Source organism: Cyprinodon variegatus, unplaced genomic scaffold, assembly GCF_000732505.1.
Source record: "Cyprinodon variegatus isolate N-32 unplaced genomic scaffold, C_variegatus-1.0 Scaffold801, whole genome shotgun sequence".
Taxonomy (NCBI): Eukaryota; Metazoa; Chordata; class Actinopteri; order Cyprinodontiformes; family Cyprinodontidae; genus Cyprinodon; species Cyprinodon variegatus.
This window is the reverse complement of record NW_015151254.1, coordinates 101,187-122,950: the sequence shown is the minus strand read 5'-3', so window position 1 is coordinate 122,950 and position 21,764 is coordinate 101,187. Positions and strand designations below refer to the sequence as shown.

Below are 21,764 nucleotides of genomic sequence, written 5' to 3'. Positions count from 1 at the left end.
TGCAGACCAGGAGTCAGCAACTATGGAGGAGCAAGAGAGTCACTGAAATAGAAAAACAACATTTTCACTCTTAATTTATACTATTAGAAATCAAAGTTGAGAATTGTATATTTTAAATTAAGTTATTAAAGAAGAATTGGGATTATTCATTCAATTAAACACTGCAATTTGAAAATGCATTTTAAAATTCCATTTTCTTTTGTAAATGGAGATTTAAAAAACACCATTCATTTATCAAACATAAATACCTTTCCTCATAACTCATTTAAAAATGTAATTCCATAATCTATTTACATTTTATATTTCAAATCACTTTTGCTAATTCTAAATTTGTCTAAATGCCACTTAGAGATCTCTGAGCTGCATTTTTTTTTTTGTTGCTTCACCTTGTTTACCCTTTCCGTGACCCGTCCCTGAGTGTACTGAAAACCAGTTAAACCAATAACAGTTGCTCCTCAGATGTAACCATTTCTCATTGGTTAGATTGCCACACCTGGTTCACAAAAAGAACAATGACGCAAATAACAGATTTTAAATTATCTTTATGAAATGTTTTCTGTTCTCCCCTTAAGATACAAATAAACTGTTATTGATTTAAATGGCAACATGTCTCATACTGCAGATATTTTACAAAAATAATACTTTGTGCTTTATTGCAAGTTCATGTAATATTTGCGGCTCTCAAGGACTATTACCTAGCTGGACTCAGGGTAAAAGGGTCCTTTTGATTTCAATGGTTGTACTGATTAAATGTATAGAGAACGATCGCTTATTTCCAGGTGGATCATCTCAATAAGTGGTCCTAATTGTCAGTCATTCTGGTGATATGTTTACTTAAGGCGGTCCTACGTGCTCGCCCTGTTAGCTATATTTTTCTGCCCGTGCGCTCTTTCAGGCGTATATCTGTGGTGAGCTACGATTTCGGCCAGTAATTGAAGCTCACCTTTCTCACCACGGTTCTTTGAAAATGGCCGATGGTCGCAAGAGAAAAGTGCCTACGAAGTGTATGAAAAGAAAAGAAAGGCCTCAGAAGAGACAGATTAGCATTATGGGATTTGCTGTCACAGAGGCCCGCTGTCGCCATAGGCTGCCGCTACCCGACAGCTGCAACCAATAATAAATATGGCACAGGCACCCTGTGGTGTATAAGGAGTTACATGACCAACGGGTAGCAAAAAGCAGTAGTCTAGTTGTCTATTAGTCTAGTAGTCTGACTAGTTTTGGGTTTCTGAAAAGGAGGTTGGGCTGCAGACTGAACTGGACTGACCGAACCCGACCCAGTGACGATATACTACCCCCCGCCTGCACAGTAAGACGGGGGGAAGCACGGGGGCTGCCATTGTCCAGGCTACCGTCACCGGGGTCGGTTTCAGTCGCTCCGGGTCCAGTCCAGTCTGTGGCCCAGCAGCATTTTAAACATTTTAAGTAATATTTCTTTAGGTATGAAAAGCAGGACATGTCCATGAAAAAGAGGACATCTGGTCATCCTATCTGTCCGAACAGTAAGTTAACTGAGTTCACTATGAAGTCCACTATATAGTCGCCGCTCTATATAGTGATTGAGGGATTTAAGGATTAGGGCGAGCTTTGGGCACAGTTAGCTTCTATGAGCTATGAAAACAGCAGCTTTCAAACAGAGCGTGCACGAGGAGAAATGGGCTCATGCACGCTCTCACACGCATTTAATAGGCGTTCCCTCTCGGGAGCGGGTGTAGGGCATGTGCATTTTTTTTAAAGCGGAGAGGACGTGTCTTTTCAAAAAATATAGAGAAACAAAAATAATTGCTTTTAGACCAAACATCTACTTCAATTTCTACAAAATTGATTCACATCTCATCAAAAGATTTTAAAACCCATTCTCTTCAGATGAATGTTCTATTGCTTTCAAAAACTGTTATTGGTACCTTCTATATCTTTAAAACCTATCATAATGCCGCCATATTTTTGGATTTTCTACAAATCTGCTCAAAATGAAAAACAATATGTTCTATTTTAGTTCCAATCACAGCACAGAAAGTGAACTAATAAAAAAAAAAACTGAAAAAGACCTGAAATATAATTATTAATAATTAAATATTATATTCATAGTGGAGGACTCATATTCAACAAAGATGAGGAGTTTGGCACAGTTGTCCTTCCTGAACAGGGTACACCAGGTCATAATGGACTAAACATGCTCCTCTGAACAGCATGGACTGAAAACACCTCCCGCCTTGTTTCTTCTTTCTAACGAGGCTGAACTGACTGGTTTCTTTACTCAGATGCTCACTGAACAAAACTAAAAGCATCCTGTTCCTCAGTGTGACAATGAGGTATGAGAAAAGGAGAAGACTTAAACTGGATTTAATTTAAGCTGCAATAGTTTTCAGCAACTGTCTTTTTCTTCAAAGGGTGTTTAATCATCAATATTTAGTGTTTCTTCTCTTGTCCTGTAAGGATGTTTTTTTGTCTGAGTGTTTCAGAGTGTGTTCTAAATGAGTATTCTTGATGTCAATCTAATCTAATTCTGCTCTAATAATAAAACTATTGATTCTACCAATGGGATGCCATCAGGAAACATGATTTTGGACATCAGCTTGGCTATTTAATAGCCAAGCTGATGAAAAAGACAGATCTATTTTGCTGATGATGACACAAAACCAACTGAGGCAATTTTTGATAATACATAAGACATCAAGTTGCTGATGGGGGGAAATTTACTTCAATACAATCAGGACTAATAAGGCCTGAGTGATTACTTTATTGGGAAAATATGGATTTTTTTTTTAAAGATCCACACCTTGTCTTCCACAGCACAATGTTTCCTCATAATTTATAAACTAGCTTGCTGTGTAAGACAAATAGCTGCAAATGTTTTATTTTCATTGATTGTGAAACATGATTATTTTTACATGCATCTTTCACAGCCTGGATTTTATTGCCCTTTAAATCAAGGTCACCTCCCAAAGAGAATTACTGAAATCTAAGCTGGTGTTTTTAAAGTGATGCGTTATTTTGATCAATTTTCAATTCAAAACGACTTTACTAATCTGAAAGGGAAATTAAATGTAGCAGTAACTCATAGGGTTTTTGTTGAGGGGGTTATCTCACAGCGCTGCTACCTCTGACCTTTCTGCCAGACATAGATAACAAATAGATGGATAGCCTCCAGAAAGAAGACATAAATCAGTGACTTTAAAGTCTGTTTTTAACATATTTAAGTTCATTTTACTTTTATTTTTTTACTTTAATGGATGTTATTGGTCCAAACCCCTTAGCCGTTGCACACTCATCCGATCCACTGGAATGGAGCATCAGTTGTTTCTAAAAGGTAAAACTGAAACCTACAATGAGAAATCCATTTCGTTTTATGGTCCTCAGTTGCTAAACAGGTTTCCTGAACACAACAGATTAGCAGTTTTTCTATGAGGAAACGACAGATCGAGCTAATTTAAGCTAAGCTAGTTTTAAGCTATTAAAATCTATTTAATAGTTGTCATTTTAGTAAATTTAAACCAGTTTTTCCTTTATTGTGTTAACAAAGTTTTCATGTTTTTCATTTACATAAGCAGTATCCAAGATTTTAATGTTAAAAAGTATCATAATCAGTCATTGACAGCTGCAGTTAAATAAAAACCACAGAGGAAAACATGATGCTTTGTCACTGGAAAAAATGACTGATGACCAGTAATACCAGAACAAAACAGCTGCAGCACAGAAAGCCACAACAGGGATGCTGCCAACAGCCAATCTTAGACCATCAACATGAACAAAACAACATCCCACTGAGGTAAGGAGTCTCAAATTAAATCTGCTGGTTGACATTTTTGAACTGGGATTGTTTTTTTTGTTTTAAATCCAGTAATTTTCCAGATAAGGACAAACTTCCAGAGTCCTTTCTATGGAGTCAGAAAAGAGTCAAAATGTTTGTAAACTTATAAATCTTAGTTGAAACTGAAAAGATAAAAGTTGAGACAGAAAAAATAGAAAAATTTTACCTTATAATGTGAGAAACTAAAAAAGCAAACATAAGATAATGAGATTAGAATCTAAAGTCAGTTTAGTATTTTAATTACACTTTTTCCTCTTTTTATTTCTTTTCTTTATTGCAGTTTTAAATTTTATATTTTCAGATTCTTAACCCATGGATTAAAAAAAAAAATCCTCAAACTGAAAAATTAATTTGAAACTAAAAAAGAAATTCTTTGAATCTGAAAATATAAAACTGAACTAAAGTGTAATTAGTGTTTGAGTTTGTCAAGCTGAGGGGAAGAATTTAAATAGAAATCTTATTATTTTATGTTTGCTTTTTAGTTTCTCAGATTATAAGGTAAAATTTTGACATTCAATATCAACATCTATTTATTTCTTTTTTACCTTTTATTTTTTCAGTTTCAACTAAGATTTAAATGTTTACAAATATTTTGATCCTTTTCTGACTCCATAGCTCTTACTCCTTCTTTTCATCTACAGGCCTAAAATGTTTCCAATGAAATATGGTTTATTTTATAGGTGACTGTAATTTTGATTTCAGAAGTGGGGGGGGACACAGGTGTATTTTAATGTAATGAACCTCAGCGTGTGTGATCATCCAATCACAGACCGATCCAGTGGCGGATCAGATGTTTGTAAAGTGAGCTTCTCAGGAGGGACAGTCAATCACACAAGAAAAGATGGAGGGCCAATCAGGAGCTTTAATGGTGGTCTAAACTCAGGGAAGCGGGCTTCAGCTTGGGCTGCATTTTTCCGCTTGGTCCTAGTGCTCAACAAATGTCTGTCTTTGTTTTTGGACAGCAAAAAGTTAGGGGGAAAAAAAGGAAGTTTGAAAAAGTGCAGGAGCCTTACCCCCACCCCCAACCAAGATTACGTCCATGACCTGGAGTGATCATTTTTTGAACACACTCCACATATGGTTGTTAGTTTTTGTACAGCAGAAGTTTTAGGAATCAATCTGAGCCAACCATTGGACACCTCAACCCTTATTTACATCCTCATCCAGCCACCCCCTCTAGCTCTGCTTCACTAGCCCATCCCAGAACCACAAGTCTACCAGTTATTGATCCATCCCCATCTATTGAACAGTCCCTGATTTTTCCATAAAACCTTTCAAACTTGTATTCAGATCCTCTTGGTGAAGTCTCTGTATTTTAAGGGGATATCTTACCTTACGTGTTCAGAGGTTGTTGAGCTTCAGCATTCCTTGCCTTGACCATCCCTCTGAGCACTAGGCTCTTGAAGGTACGCTGCAGAAAAGGACAAATGGTTCCTGGGGAGGTTCAGATTTAACTCCTCTCAATTAACCCTATGGTAGTTAGTTTGCATCTTTATTCCTCAGCATCTTTCTTCTGTGTCTGTTGACCGTTTGAAACCAAACCCTTGATGGCCGCTCTCCAATATCTCTGCAAGTTTTAAGAATGCTTTGCTGTTTATGAGAAACTTGGTCAAGTTTGTGACTTTTTAGAGCCAGATAAATCTTTTTTTGACTATTTTCTCTGTTGAAAGAGGCTGTCACAACAAATTCATTACATACACATCACGTATAGCTCAGTTTGCAAGAAAATAATATAGCCAAAATATCCACTAGGTTAATTATAGTACACACATTTAATACACATTGCTGGTACTGGGTTGGATCCACTTTAGCCTTCAGAAATGCCTCAATCCTTTTTTGCAAAGATTCAACAAGGTACTGGAAATATTCCTCCGGGAGTTTGGTCCATATTGACATATGTATATGTCACACAGATGCTGCCGATGATGTTGCTTGCTGTTGGAAAAATCAATAATATTCATAATATTTTACTTACTTTCCATAAGTTTTCACTCAGGCCTCACACCTGCAAAGCTATACAGCGTCTGGGTGAGAGGCTTTCTTTTTCATTAGAGATATTTTGGAATAGAAAGTATTAGTTCCCATGAGGCCAGACTTCTTCCCAGTTTATTCAACATTTTACTTTTTCTTTGTAATTTGTTTGGAATAACTATATGTGGGGACTTTCACAGCTTTTTTTCAGTGAGAGAAACCTTGTCTAGATGAGAACAGGGCAGAACATCTAGCTGTGTCATTCGATTTGTTCTGACTTTAGAGATAATTACCATCGATTTTTCCTTTTTTTAACTGGATTGCATAATTGAATACGGTTTCCAACGACACCGCACATCCATGATGCAAATCTCCAGCTCATCTCTTAGGTGAGATGTGGTGATTGTGGGGGCCGTTTGAGTTCAGTGAACTCATTGTCATGTTAAAAAAAACCAGGGTCTGTTTCATGAAGCAGGTTTACCAAAAACTCTACATTGTCTAAATTTGAAAACAGGGAAACTGACTTTTCCAGTTCACAAAGAGTTTCCTCAAACTCTGTTTCAGTCACCATAGTAACATTCTCCCCAGAGCAAACCTGGTGACAGGTTTTCTTCAGTAAACTCGGAGTGTCCTCTGTTGCCACTCTCCTTACAGCCATTCACGTTGTTATTCCTGTCAGTTTGTATATATATATATATATATATATATATATATATATATATATATATATAAAATGTGTATCTATAGATCATTCACTAAGTCCGTGAAAGATTAGGTTTTAAAAACAAACATTGCACGTCCGTCTGATGAGGATTTTATAAAAGAATAAATCTCGATTTTTTCCACAGATAATTAAATAACTATAGGTAGAGGATTCTCCAACTCAGTTGACAGAGTATGAGCGAGATGTGGATAATTTTTTTTTGTTGTATTTACTGTACATGAAGAGGGGAGGTGTTGGCCTTGTGGTTAGTGCATAAAGCTTTGAGTTCTGAGTTGGAGCCCCACAGGTCACCATTCAGGGCCCTTTAGCCAGACCCCTAACCCCAGACTGCTCCTCTGGCACCATACATTAGCTAGCAGCCTTAAAAAAAAAAAAAAAAAACAAAACTGGGGGATGGTGGCCTAGTGGTTAGGGCATTGCGCTTGAAATCATGAGGTTCTGAGTTCAAGCTTCAGTCCCACAGACTTCCAACCTATGTTCCTGAGCAAAGACCCATAACCACACAGCTCCCTGAGGGCCGCATAATGGCAGCCCACTGCTGACCAAGGGGATAGGTTAAATGCAGAGTTCATTACGTTGCTCTGTACTTGGGACAGTGTAATGACAATAAAACACTGGAAAAACTGCTGAACTTATTTTCATATTATAGATAAATAGATTATTTCCACTGGGGGGGAAGGAATTACTTTAGGGTTCGGATTAGGATTCACTCTAATGACAACCTAGTGAGCCTACTGACACAAGCTGAAGGCCTTCTGGGACAGATAGCCACCAATAAAAATGTGTAAACATTTCTAGATATATAAAACTTAATTCTGACTAGTATAATTTTGTTTTTTTACTCGAGCAGCAATCATCACCATAATCTGTAGAGCAGCCGTCTTTAAAACACTTTCTCCCAATTTATTTTTTGCATTAAAATCTTTATTTCCAGTGGGATGAAATAGGCACTTCTTGTTGCTTGTTATGGTGACTTGTGGAATTAGTGTTGCACTCACTAATAAAGGCTTTTCATACTTGTTACGGACCTGTTCAACTCTTAGTGGACCTGCTCAGAGTTGATTAAACTAACTGTAACTGAAACCTAGTCTCCATCTTTAGGCTTGATCAATTCAGAGATGAGGATTTGAGTTTGTGAAATGGACCACAGGGCAGCTTGCCGGGCAGAAAGCACCTTAGAGCTCTAAACTGAGCTTACTTATCTTCCTCAGTCCTGCTATCTCATGCAAGGGCTCTCTCTGCTCCAATTCTGTATCTGCTCCTCGAAAAGAGTAAAAGCCAATTTATGCTTCTGACACAGCCTCTGCAAATCTGTCTCCTTGGTATTTCTTTCCGGCTGCCTGTGTGGTTGTTCTTCTTGATTCGGTGCCTGGGCGCACCATTTTTAAAAACCGAGGAACAACTCTAATGGACAACCTATGCGTCCTCCTATGTCTTTTTGCCAATTCCATTAACAGAATCTGTTCCTCTTCAATGTCTAGCACCATCCGCCAAGTTCTCTTGAGTTCTCGAACAGGCTCCTCCTTGCGCTTTGGTGGGAAACTGCTGTGCATCCCTAGAAATTCCACACTGATGGTGCAGAAGCATACCAGTAAAACTGGTTCGCGACCAGACCCAAGCAACATTTGATGTGTGCGGTTGCAGAAACCTAATCTGCCCTTAAGGCACCATGAGCTCAGGTGATGCATTCTGCCCCCTAAAGGACTAAAAAAAATAAGTAAAATAAGTAAACTTAACAAATCATACAGAGCAAGCTTAGCTATAAAGATCCTTAAAAAACTTAAATAAATAAAAAACATAAAAAAAAAAAAAAGGCAGTTCACCCAAACAGATAAAAACACTTTATTTTAGTGAATTTCTATAGGGTCTGATGGGAAGAGGGCATGTTGTGTTTTACCCTCAATCAAGCATTTTTCAGTCACCATGAATGTTCTGCTGCAGGCACCGAGTTATAGGAGAATACTGGACTGTACACACAGAGAGGCAATGAAAAACCACCACAGCCAGTTTGGAAATACTGCAAGGCCACCATGGGCGAGACGCACGCACGGCTGGAGGATTGATCCACGTACAGTTCCAAGCCGGAGACTTTTGCCGACTTGTGTCTTCTGAAAAGGAAAACCGTGCAAATGTTCTGCATCTCTGTGAACATTGTCTCTCTGAAACAAGTCTTTTCCCGATCTGTGTTAAATGTCTTTAGTCTAATAAATTATTACAGGAAAATTCAAGATCCTTCCAACGGTCTGTCCATGTCAGCTTCAAAGGAAAATATGTAGAGGAGAAGGCCGTCCAATAACAAACCTCATCCTTTCCTTTTGTCGGGAGGCAGAAAAAAAAAAGGGAGAACAGGCACTCTAAAACAGTCAGGAAGGTCATCATCTCACACGGAGCCGGGACATCATCCACTCAAGACCTTGACACAACCTGGAAGTACCATGTGGAGAGAAAGAGAACAAGAATAAGATGAGCAGAGTAAAGGTATGTTCATTTATATTCACTTCAGGTAAAACTATCAGAGTTCAGTGAAGGTTATTCTCACCCCTCCCCTGTGAGAGCGCAACAGGCCTGGATGTGCCACTGGTGATCTTTGACGGAGGTAAGCTGGAGGCTCTGGGAGATTTCAGCCACTGTCATGCAGCCTTTCACATCTTGCTTGTTTGCAAATATCAACAGTCCTGCTTTTCGTAGGTCCTGTCCAAATAAAAGATTTCATTTATTGCAATATATTTCTTTTTTAAATCACAAAAGAGTTAAACAAACTGGGCTAAGACTTTTTAAACTAGCAGACATCTTTTTTTTTTATTTGATTTTAGCTCAAATGAAAAGAGTCTTGTTATGCATCATCTTTGTAAAGGAGAACTGGTAAAAATTTCAAATGATAAGCCAACAACCTTTCTATGCATTATGTTGCCTAACAAAAAAAGTAGACATATGAATTAGGTATGCAACAATGACAGCAGATATTTTTTTGACTTTCAGAAGTATTTAAAAAAAAGTAGATGCAAAAATTTCAGCCGCTGTTGAGTTTTCCATTTGAAAATTCGCTTATCTGATGGTAAATGTTTACATTAGCATATCTTCCCCCCATGAATTTCTCTGAAGACCTGCTCTACCTAAACAAAAATGTTTGCACCCGTTTTAAGAATCGCAAACCTTCTAAAGATCAGGCCCTAAATGTTTTCCTTGTTGATGCCAGCAACCGAGGGAACGGACAATGACAGAAGGGGTATTAGCGCCATCCTTTGGCCCAAGTGGAGGAATCAAAAATAACAAGTAATAAGCTACATAAAATAGTATATACATTTTTTTTTCAACTAAAGCAAATATTTACACAAGTATGGAATTTACAGATCATATATGCAATTTTTTTTTTTATTTAAACATTATTTATGAACGTTAATTTACGTGACCTCTGCTTTCCCAAAAAATGACTTGAGTCATGCCCTAATTGTTCCCCGGTCACTTTGCAGAGGCCTACACTTTGTTGTCAGTAAACTTACACTGCTTTTTTCTCTCTTTTTTTTTTTGGTTGCAATATTACATCGGAGTATTAGGCTAGACCAGCGGTCACCAACCTTTTTACAGTTGAGGGCTAATTCAGGGGTACTGAGTCACAGGAAGGGCTACCAATACTGACCTATGAATTACAAGGGTCAACGTTCACCTTAACTTCATACATCATAAACATCTCTTTATCGTTTCTTTAAATTTATAATTTTCTTTTAGACATTTTCATTTTGAAATCTCTATAAATGCTTAAATGCCATATATGATTCAATTATGAAATTTTCTATAACCCTAATAAAAAAAGAAGAGCAACAGAATACAGTGAAATTTCAAACGTAGCTCACTGTTGAGTTGTTCTATTTTCGGAAGACTCTAAGGGCACCCCTTGTGGTTCCCTTGGTGCCCGCGGGCACCATGTTGGTGACCCCTGGGCTAGAGATTTAAGAGACGAGAATTAAGTCATCATACAACAACCCATTTCAGAAAGAAAGCTTGGAGTTCCGACCAACATATGGCGCTGGACCAGCTCCACCAACCAGCAACCCGAGCTCACTTTGAAATACTGCCCAATTTATTGCTGTTGTGCTAAAAGGTTTCCTTATTTGTCAAACCAGAGCCAAAGTATGACTTCACATGATGCTGGAAATTACTTATTTAGGGAAGACCGTACTTCTTGTAAGAGTTGTCATAAAATACAACTTGTTTCTAGTAATTTTAGGACTTTACTTTCTTAATATTACGACTCTATTCTCGTAATGTTGCGACTCTATTCCCGTAATGTTGCGACTCTATTCCCGTAATGTTGCGACTCTATTCCCGTAATGTTGCGACTCTATTCCCGTAATGTTGCGACTCAACGTTATTCTCTAAATGGAAAAAAAAAAAATCTCTAGCCCGGCCCTAATACTCCATCGTAGCAACATGAATAGTTATTTGAACATGAAATTTTGTTTTTGTTGCTATATTAAAGTAAAGGCAGTGTCATCAGAGGGAACATTTGAAATTAGATTTTTCTACTTAGTTCTTAGTTCTACTGTCGCAAAGTAAGGTTTCAAAAAAAGCTCTAATTTCTGTGATTGCAGTATTTCATCCTTTGATCCCAAGTGAGATCCTTGTCAACTAAAATCTAAATATATGTTAATATAAGCAATTCATTGGAATTAAACTAAGACTGAACAACAGACTGAAGTAGACTTAAATGATAAAGGTTTGACTAAGTTTTCACTAAAATAAACATAAACAGCTTTTTAAAATGTTTTTTTAAATTGACAGTGGTTAAATATCACATTTCATTTGCATAGATCTCTGGAAATAATGTGTATGATGAAAAAAATGTGACATTTTACACTATCGGCAATGACCTCTCATCCTCTTTTCATGGTTTAATTGATGGAAACAGCCTTTGCTTTTTATTTTTCAAGGGCATTTTTGGTCTCCTCCTGGCTTTCTACCAACGCCGTTCACGTTTTGCCAGTTTTTCAATGAAGCAAAGTGTCCTTTTGGTGAAACCAAGTATCTGTGCATTGACATGTGCATTAAGTCAGAACTTGCCGTCCAATTCTGAGGAAATTTTTGAAATACCGCTCTTGATTAAGAGGAAGGATCACTTCTAAAAGCTGCAGGGCTTAAGGACAATCATTACATTATTTATTCTTATTTTTACTTTAACATTTTTAGCATCTAAAGTTCCTATTCCACTGTATTTTTTTAACTGTGAGGGGATCAACACTTTTACTTTACTTTTAACTTTCATTCAGTCATTAGAGGAAGACCAAAAATGTGGCGAAAGAAAGTTTCTTCAAGCTTTCAAAAAGAAAAACTTATGTTCCCCAAGCAAGGATTTCAAGCATGTCTAAGCAGGATTATAGGTTGCAAGGAAGTCAGTTAGAAAATAATTAAGTCAGAGTTTAAATTTAACTAAAGAGCAACCCTTTATTACAAGATGTGCAAAATCATGAATCACCTCTTGAAGGTGGAGTTATTGTTAAAGGAAAACTGGAAATCCTTGAAATGCATCAATAAAACTAGAAGGAGGTTATGAATACATATATGAATAGTTATTCAGGCACAGAGGATGTGTCATGTGGCAAAAGCAAACAACGAAAAGGTCAATAGAAGAACATACTGAATGAACAATGCAAAGTTCTCATAACAACCAGCAGATTGAAAAGCTATTGCGATCAGGACATTAGTGGAAACAAATACTAATAATCTGCTTTTAATGAATTACAAATAAACTTGTAACCAAATCTCTTACTTCATGTGCTAGCATTCTGTAGAGCTCCTCTTTGGTCACAGAGATCCTCTCTCTGTCTGTGCTGTCAACCACCACGATTACAAACTAGACAAAAAACAAGGAGAGAAAAACGGTCCATTAATAACACACAGACACTGCACCACAGAATCAGAGTCGCACTTATTATCCACAGACATTGACAGTTATGTAGAAGTTAGTGTGAAAAACCCACACAGACACCTTCCTTCCAATAATAAGATTTCTCACATCCATTTTCACTTTTTTTTTTATTGCCGATTAAAGAAACCCAGATAAAGATGCAAACATAATCTGATGATTGTCTCCATTTTTTTTTTAATCAAAAAGTTTTATACTATATTGCCATAAGTATTCACTCACTTGACTTGACTCACATGTGAACTCATATCTATAAGTCTGTTTCTGGGAATTTTGACCATTCTTCCAGAAGCACATGAGATTAATAAAGTGATGTCGGTGGCCTGGCTCTAATTCTCTGCTCTAAATCATCCCTAATGTGATCCAAGCTAGAAGAGAAAGGGGACATCTCTAAACTGTTCCCATAAATAAACTTTACATGCAGAAGCTCACTCTCACAACAACTACAGGTGCTTGGCTCCAGGTACTTAGAGATTCCCTTCCATAGAGAAAGCCCATGTTCTTATCTACAGCTACCACAGTATAGATGTCAGATTAAACAATACCACTTATACTTCAGCGATAGTATCAACGTGTTACTTTATTGTATCTCCTATACTATATCCGTTGGTTGTGCTGTTCTTTTTAACATCTCTTTGCAGGTGATGAAGCTGACTGAAGATGTTTTATTGTTATCTCCCTTTTATCTCCTCTTTATTTCATCTTTTCTCATTGTTACCGTTTTTCCTTTCCTGTTCTACTTACATTGCAGTGTCCATATAATCTGTAATACTCCCTGCATGTATTATAATAAAGCTATTTATATACATAAATCAAGCAGAACAATATGGCGATAGCTGTACTGCTCCATTTGTGAAAGTAAAATCTGTTGGGCTCTTTTTGGCATCAAGACAGTTATTCTTATTGCCACATTGCCAGACAGGACACTGTAAAAAAAACAAAAACAAGAAAAAAAAAAACTGTTCCCAGAAAGTTGGAAGCATGGAGTTGTTTAAAATACTCAGTATAAACAAACATTCAGAGTTTCTTTCAGTGGAAACTAAGAGGAAAAACCTTTACATTCGTCCAGATTCAGTCAGACAAGCACTGATGGCAGACAGCATTAAGAAGAAACCCGACTTGTCACTCCAGGAAATGAATGCTTTAGAATTGGTCATGTATGGCAGTGATTCTTAACCATAGGGCCGCGGCCAAAAGTTGGGCCGCCAGCGCCCCCTTGTGGGCCGCAAAAATCTTTCAGTTTTGCACCTGTGGGCCGCAAGGGCCGTGGGACTGCGTGCAGCTTTCGACCATGTGGTGGCGGTAATGTATCACTCGGTTGTTTAAAAAGCGCCAATACACAGAGAATTAGACTGTCTACTTCGCAGCAAAAATCAATAGTATAGGAAGAAAAATACGTTGAGAACTCGTCAGTTTCTCTGTTTGCGTCCACCATTGTGTTCGTCTTTTGCCAACCAGTCCGGCGCATGCGCGGACTTGGCAAAAGACGAACACAGTAGTAAAAGGTAAGAGCTAGCGGACTTTTACATTGGATTACCCTTCTCGCAAAAATGGATAAGTTTTTAAAAATAAAAAATGAAGACAAACGTCCTGCCGACACCCCCACCCAAAAGAAAAAGTTTTTGCGGAAATACAATCTCGACTTCATTAAATGCGGTTTCGTAAATGGAAGAACAGAGGCAGTGCCAAAAGCCCAGTGTGTGGAGTGTGGGCTAATGCTGTCCAATGAAGCTCTCAAGCCCTCAAATCTACAGCGGCATCTAGAGACCAAGCACCCGATGCTCGTGGGAAAGCCGGTGGAATATTTTAGGAGGAAGGAAATTGGGCTGCAGATGCAGAAAAGGTCTGTCGTGTCACTGACAAGCAACTCTAAATGTGCTTTGAAAGCCAGATACCTCGTAGCCAGACGTGTGGCACAGAGTAAGAAAGCATTCACCATAGCGGAGGAGTTTGTTCTGCCTGCCGCTGTTGATATGTGCCGTGAGCTAATCGGAGAGGCCGCCGCAAAAAAGCTGCTGACCATCCCACTCTCTAACGACACTGTGAGTTTTTTTTTGCTTGTTAAGCAATAAGTGGATTTGGTTTATTATTGAATACAAATCAAACTGTACAGTGTTAATATATAATGGGCCCCGGGCCACTTTGTACTATAAAAATTGGGCCTCAAGGTCGAAAAGGTTAAGAACCCCTGATGTATGGCACAGATGCAGCTGCTCGGTTCAATACACACTTGAGCGTCTGCTTCCTCCTCTCCATCAGTTTGTGGCTCAACACTTCCTGCTGAGAAGCTATTGCTCCAAATCACTTCCACTTTTCAAATAATGTTCTTCATTGCCAACCTTGGGCTGCTTACCAGCTTAAAGTTTCAAATCTGAAACTTTCCATCACACCTTTTGTACCTTCAGCATCAGTTCTTAGTGAAACTAACACTGTTTGTTAATCAGATGTTTTAAGTTTTAAGTAAAAGTCCTGAATCCCCCAGTAGCTGCAGCTGTGCATTTTATGTACATCCGTTCACTCGAAATTTCTACTTTTATGCATGTTAAGATGCATCAAAAATATATTGTTAAAAACTGCATGTTAAACACTACTTTGCAATCTAAAAAAAAACAAAAACTCCCAAAGTGATACATTAGTTGAATAAAAAAAAAAAAACAGACTTTTTTGACAGTATACCCTGATTTATCTTAGCTATTAAAGAAGCAAAAAAGTACAGTAATTTTCGGACTATAAGCCGCAACTTTTCCCCCATTTTTCAACCTTGGGGCTTATATAACAATGCGGCTTATCTATGGACTTTTACAGCTAACGGCCACTTGGGTAATACCTAAATCTATGGATTTTACCATCCACCATGTTGACGTCACATTTGCTTCAACACACAAGTACGGTAGCCACGCGCGGGAATGCGGAGGTCCTGCGGAAGCAGCCTTCTACCGCGAGTGGTACGAGACAGAACAACAGCGAGAAAGACGGACATTGCGAGTGCAAGCCAGTTTGTGTTAAACATAAAAAACCTGCGGCTTACAGTCCGGTGCGGCTTGTATATGTACAAATCATGCAATTTAGCTTCTGCGGCTTACATTCAGGTGCGGCTAATAGTCCGAAAATTACGGTAGTCATCATATTCTAAACTCTGTCAGTATGGTTTGACTGAGTTAGGTTAAATAAAAAAAAAAAAAAAAACAGTATGAACGTGCACTTAAAGGGAATGACAATTTAGCAAAGATTACTGAGGTTATGCTGAAGATTAGCTCACATTTCAGCAAGTTTTTCTTTTTTACTTCAGCATTTCACCGTTAGAATATGACAGCTGTTCATTTCTACTCACAAGTAAAGGTGGAAAATTCACAGACTGACTAGTTGCAGAGTTTAAAACCTCGCACAGCCCCACCCTGGATCCTTGATCTTTATAAACCTAAGGCCATGGAAGTGATGGAAATCCCAACCTCAAATATTTAGATATATTTATGGAATACGGTGTGTTGTTCTGACACTGCTCTATTCTATTAACTACTACAAAACTTTGAAGCATTATCACTATTAAATCTAGAGCGTATCGACCCCCAATAAAGTTTATGCTAGACATACCTGTTGACCTCTGTTTCTAATCCTCCCGTTATCATCAAGAGCTGACAGCTGGAACCAGCACAGAGCTACAAACACCTGGATACACTTACAACAAACTGAGTGACAGCCTTAACAGCTCTTCTATCTACAAAAAACGCCTGCATTGTCTTTATTTTCCACAGAAACTGAACACTTCAAAAGGTGACCTAAAACTGATTGTTGTACTCCTCAGGTGGATTTAAATTTTTGTATCGCTCTGTGGCCTAATAATGCTAATGCTACGTTCACACTGCGAGCAGCAGAGGCAGCTAGCTAACATGCAAAGTCAATGGTTTGACCTGTATCTTGGCGCAGCAAAAGGTCTGTTTCAGCGCGTTTGAGCAGCTGAAGCAGAGCATTGTGAGCTTTTGAGCATCTGACGCGTGCAATGCGCTTCAGAAGCAGCAGCTGCTGGAATGTTTGTTGCTCGACGCGCCACATCAACCAATCAAGAAGAGCTGATCTGGGGGCTGGCAGGGAGACAGACAGCACTGCTGATGCAAATCACTATGATTACTCCTCTGAAACAGTTTATGAACACCTAGCGTTCAACCTTTATTAGAGTACCTGCCAGTAAAATATGTTAGATTTTATTATTCTGTTGCCTGCTTTTTGGATTACGTACGCTGAAAACCACAAAGAGACAACCGGGCCAAAGGCTGCTGTTGAACTGGATTCCTAGTGACAGAGCACTGCCAGTGTACGGGGGTCTGAGTGGCTCCGACAAACATAATATTTGAAGGCTGGATGAACTGACTACACTGATGAAGTTTTCAGGTGGACTTTCTTTTTCTTTTTTTTCTTACTTTTTACCCATAGATCACAGCATATATAGCTGCCATTGTTACAGGCAAAGAAACGATTAATTGAGATATTTTCATTGTAGATAATGACCCAAATTCTTAAAAATACATATTTCTTGTCTTCATCTCTCCAAGGAACTTTTTTTTTTTACTTTTGAAGACTGAGTAGGAACCCCGTACATGCCATTCTAACATCATTTAACCTCTGACACTAGGCACGGAAAAATACAAACACATATCAGTCAGTCTTGCATTCATGAGTCCCAGATCACTGCCAGGATTTAAATAGATTATTAGCAGGCCTCTGCAGAGATATAAGATATAATACCATGGAGGTAATTCAACTTTTGAATCAACAGGAGCAAATGCATCCAAAACCTGCAGATTCACAGCTCCTTATCAAAGACTGCATTTGGACAAGCCTGTATCAAATTGTGCAAAACAAAGAGGTAGCCATGGATACGATTCAGTCCCTCATAGAGGCCTGGAAACAGGTCAGGACCGCCCTAATACCTGTGCAACAGGTGGTTGTGTGATATATGGACTTTTCTGGAAAAGAGTTTAAGATGGTGTATGCTTCCACTGCAGCTTTTCCTTTGCTAGCATCATTGCTCAGTCCTCATAAAAGCAGCTCTGATTCTGGATTTTACGATAGATGTTTGTTTAGCAATGATTACATGGAAACTGAAAAAACAGATTTATTTAACACCAACACAAGAATGTGAAGCTCTATCACAGATGTCTTGGGAGTCAAAAACAAAAAGTTCATACAAACCTTAAACACCAGCAAACTTCGTCTTAGGGCTGCAACTAATGATTATTTTGCAAATTAATCGATCCATCGATTATTTTTTAGATGAATAAATTAATAATCGGATAGCAAAAGGTTCCTTAAAGAAGACTTTTTATGAAATTAAACCATGTAAAACTGAAACTTCTCTACTTGAGGAGTTCTGGTTAGAGCATGCTAACATGAGAAAAAGTATTTTTTTATCTTAAATGCAAAATGTTTAAAATTATATAATTGCTGCTCAAAGTGGGTCGCTCTGTCAGCTAAAGGCATGTTTCACAGTCTCTATACTCCAGTTAGCAGTTAATGGATTACTAAATTAGTCAGCCATTTCAATAATCGATTAATCACGATTAATTTCATTGTTTCCCTACTTCTTCTCATTATCGAAATTCAAATATAACTTTTCTGAATCCAATTTTGCATTTAAGGCAGAGAAAAAGTTTTCCCAGAGGAAAACGCTGTCAGTTAAATACAATGATATTGTCAAAGCCTGGCTGTAACTCTTAACAAATCCAGGAATCCCCTCTAAAAATGTTCACATCAGCCAATTTTGAATTTGGGTTGAACATTTTCATCGAGAGTGAGCTACAATTAGCTAGTGCTGGGAATATAATCACCTCTGTGTTGGTGTAGTAAGTATTCCAGGATGATCTAAGGGATTCCTGGCCTCCGATGTCCCACATCAGAAAATGGGTGTTGTTGACAACGATTTCCTCCACATTGCTTCCAATAGTAGGCGAAGTGTGGACCACCTCATTCATTGAGCTGTAGAGGAACAAACAGTTATCTAAATAGTATAGCAACTAGTCAAACTAAATAAATAAGCTTTATATTTTTAGGGTTAAAAAAAAACAAAACAAAAAGAAAAAAAAAAAAAAACATGCACATGTGAAGACTTTAACAAATTGTAGTTTGCAGGGATACTTACAACTGGTAGAGAATTGTAGTCTTGCCTGCATTGTCCAGGCCCACAATAATGACTTTGTGCTCTGAAAAGCAAGAGAAAATTTATAAAAGATTTGCCAGCAACCGTGAATAATTTGAGTTTAGCAGTTGCAGTTTGTCTCATACAAAAAAGTAGAAAGAGAGCAAGCTATAATGGGATGTGGAAGCACACTTCTTTGTATTCTGGACAAGCTAGCAAACTGAAGCTCGTCACTGGAGTGAATAAAGTGAATTTGATTGGTCGTTTATCAAGAGGGTGGGATTTTTGTGGCAGAAGCTTCGCAAGCAAGTTTGATTGTGGCCGGTTTGTCGGAAGAATCTTGCTAACCAGTTAGCAACTTAGTGGTGGTAGGTTCCCACTGGGAAATTCCATTGGGACCAAGTAGCACTAAATTGGTGACTTAGAAAGGACACTGTCAAGGAACGTTATGGACAGAGGAAACATGCAAGAGGAGGAGAGTTTTGTGTCGGAGGTCGTGGATGAGTGTCCTCCTTCACGAACTTTTTATTTAGAGGAGGAAATCGGGGACGAAGATGTTGTGGAAGAGGACGCCAGGGCGGCAGAAGCTTGGTTTGGTGTAGAAGGCTTACAGCCGTACATGTTTGAGCCCTTGCCTCGCAACGCTGCCAGTTCCGTTAGCTCTACGCCTGCTGAAGACACAGACGTCCATCCCCGTGAACACTGGGACGGAACTCAATGGTAAAGTAAATTATTCTTATTTTAACCGTTAATATTGCCAAATTTAGGTGTACAAGCTCATGTATAACTAACCGGCCTGGAGAAGATAACGGGGGGAAAAAAAGGATTTTTTTTTTTTTCTTTATAAAAATGTTCTACATTTCAGGACAATAAAGTCTGATAAAGAGTACATTTCTATACTTGTTTAAGCCAGAATGATTTGACAGTTAAATATGATTTCCCTAAGACAAAGACAAAAGCACAAATGTTCACAATCTGATGCATTCATGGTGGACGTTTTATAACATAATTACTTAAAAAAAAAATGTTAATAAAAAAAAAAGAAGCTCTCTTATTATTATTATTATTTCTTATATTTCCTTTGGGTAAAACTCTGCTTTAGGCATCAAAACTTATTTTTTAATGATTGTAAATAATTAATTTCCCTTATTTTAGCTTCTATGACATGACCTTAAAAAGGAACAAAGAACAATTGATTAGTAATGCTAAAGTAAAAAGCAGAAATGAGAGTATGACCAGAAAAAAAGTCCCCAGACAACCTTTAGACAGCCTTTATTGGCAAGTTGCTTAACTGTTTCCAAGCATGTTAATTAAGGGTGTCCTGATACATTGTTTTCTTCTCCAGGATTATACCAATATAACAGCTTTGAATATTGACCAGCACTGATATTGATATATCAGAACAACTCATAGATATATTTATTATTCATTTTGTGGTGTGGGATGTCAGAAAAGGTTTCACCAAGTTATATTACTCAAGTAGAGAACAGTCAGCATAGATATGATAATAGCTGACCCATGCCCAATAGGTTTCATAAACATTAAAGAGGAAGCAGATTGTGGCATTTCTATCAACATGCTTGTAACAAAGGTTTCCAACGCAGACCGGAATATTCTAATGTTGGTTTCATGGTTGTTATTGGACCAGAACATCCCTAAAAATATTATTCAAAAGCAAATTAAAACACATGCAGTATAAATGCATTTGATCTTGTGTATTTTTAGGATATTATATACCAAAAAAGAAGCTTTCACAAAAATAGATTTGAGATTAAACGGGCTCTTAGGAAACACTACGACTTGAGTTAAAAAACAGCTTAATTTTCAGCCAAGTAATAATCTATCACGCACACACTCCTGATCACAATCTTCTGAACAGTTAGAAAAACTGCAAAATCATAAAGTTTAAAAGATGAAATGGGAGGAAGAGACAAAAACTTTTTTCCAAGCAGGCAATTTATTGAAAACAAACTGAAACAGGCTGTTCATCAGCTGAATAAAAGTCTACAGCCTATAAAGCAAGATGTGCACAAAAACAGGGATTCTGGGTCATTTTCAATCAACTGTTCAAACTCTCAAAACCTCCTGATTGCAAGGACAATAAAAGCTCACAGACTTTGAACAAGCTAGGATTGTTGAGCTCCATAAGCAAGGCCACTAGACAAAACAGATTGAGTGAAAAACCCAGTACAACTTCACTGGCACTGAGCCCCAGGATAAGATTGGCTTCCTGTTATGACTAGGGACGATTCCAGATTCATATTAAAGCTATCACTGGTTCCGACTGCAGCTAAATAATCAGATGGCAATGCAGAGGGTAGGGCTTCAAAAACAACAACAAAAAAAATATTACAAAGATCTATCTTCTTCCACGCCAAAAAATAACTTGTTTGGACTTTCCAAACAATGGATGTTAAAAAGTGGAAGAAAGCTTTACTTTAACAACAGCATTAAAAAAAAATGGTTCTGAGTCGACTGTTAAAATACTCCGCCTAGCTGCATGAGTCTGGTCTTATTCTGCTAGAGGTAAACAAGTATGTAAATCAAGTATGTAAATACATAAGAGAAAGACAGAGGGATGGAGAGAAAAAGAAAGACAGAAAATCCACAAGGATTAATTTCTATGTAGCTCTGGTTGAATCTCTGTCGTCCCTGGGTTCTGCAGGGCGAGTCTGGGGCCACTCATACTTACTATTGAGCATATGTTCCTTCTGAAGAATAATTGTAAACCTCTTATATACAAACATACAAATGATGCTAACCACGGGTGTTTGGTTCCAGGTGTCAAGAGTTACACATTAAACCGGGAATACACTGTACGATTTTATTGCCCTTTTCAGGCCGATTCTCCAAAATCTTTAGATCGTGCCAAGTTTCAGCATTATTGTGCGTTGTGTAGTATACAGGCGGTAAAAAGGGGCAAATAGCCTCTCACGACCACCTCCCGATCAGGAATCGTAAGGTCGGAAGAAAATCAAACATGTTTGAAATTCAGTCTGCATCGTAAGGTTGTATCGGGCTGACAGTGTGAGAACATACATCGTCAGCTAGGGGTGTGCAAAATAATCGTGATGATGATGCATCGTGATTGTGATTTTTTTGATCTAGTGCATCGATTCTTGATGCCAAGAATCGATTATTAATTTAAAAAAATGAATAAATAAAATTGCATGAATGGTTGGCGAACATCAGCCAAAAACAAGTGTAA

At 38.0% G+C, this 21,764-nt stretch overlaps 1 protein-coding gene across 1 annotated transcript in view; it reads right to left on the bottom strand.

Moving 5' to 3' along the window:
• Nucleotides 1-8,332: 8,332 nt before the first annotated feature.
• Nucleotides 8,333-21,764, bottom strand: part of LOC107098691 (ADP-ribosylation factor-like protein 5A) — a 17,608-nt gene continuing 4,176 nt past the window's right edge. Inside the window, exons 2-6 of the mRNA XM_015396480.1 lie at nt 18,560-18,620; nt 18,249-18,396; nt 12,271-12,354; nt 9,046-9,197; nt 8,333-8,930 (exon numbers count right to left, since the gene is read on the bottom strand). Of these exons, the coding sequence (XP_015251966.1) occupies nt 8,882-8,930; nt 9,046-9,197; nt 12,271-12,354; nt 18,249-18,396; nt 18,560-18,620 (494 nt within the window). The 3' untranslated portion in view covers nt 8,333-8,881. The remainder of the gene's footprint in view (nt 8,931-9,045; nt 9,198-12,270; nt 12,355-18,248; nt 18,397-18,559; nt 18,621-21,764) is intronic.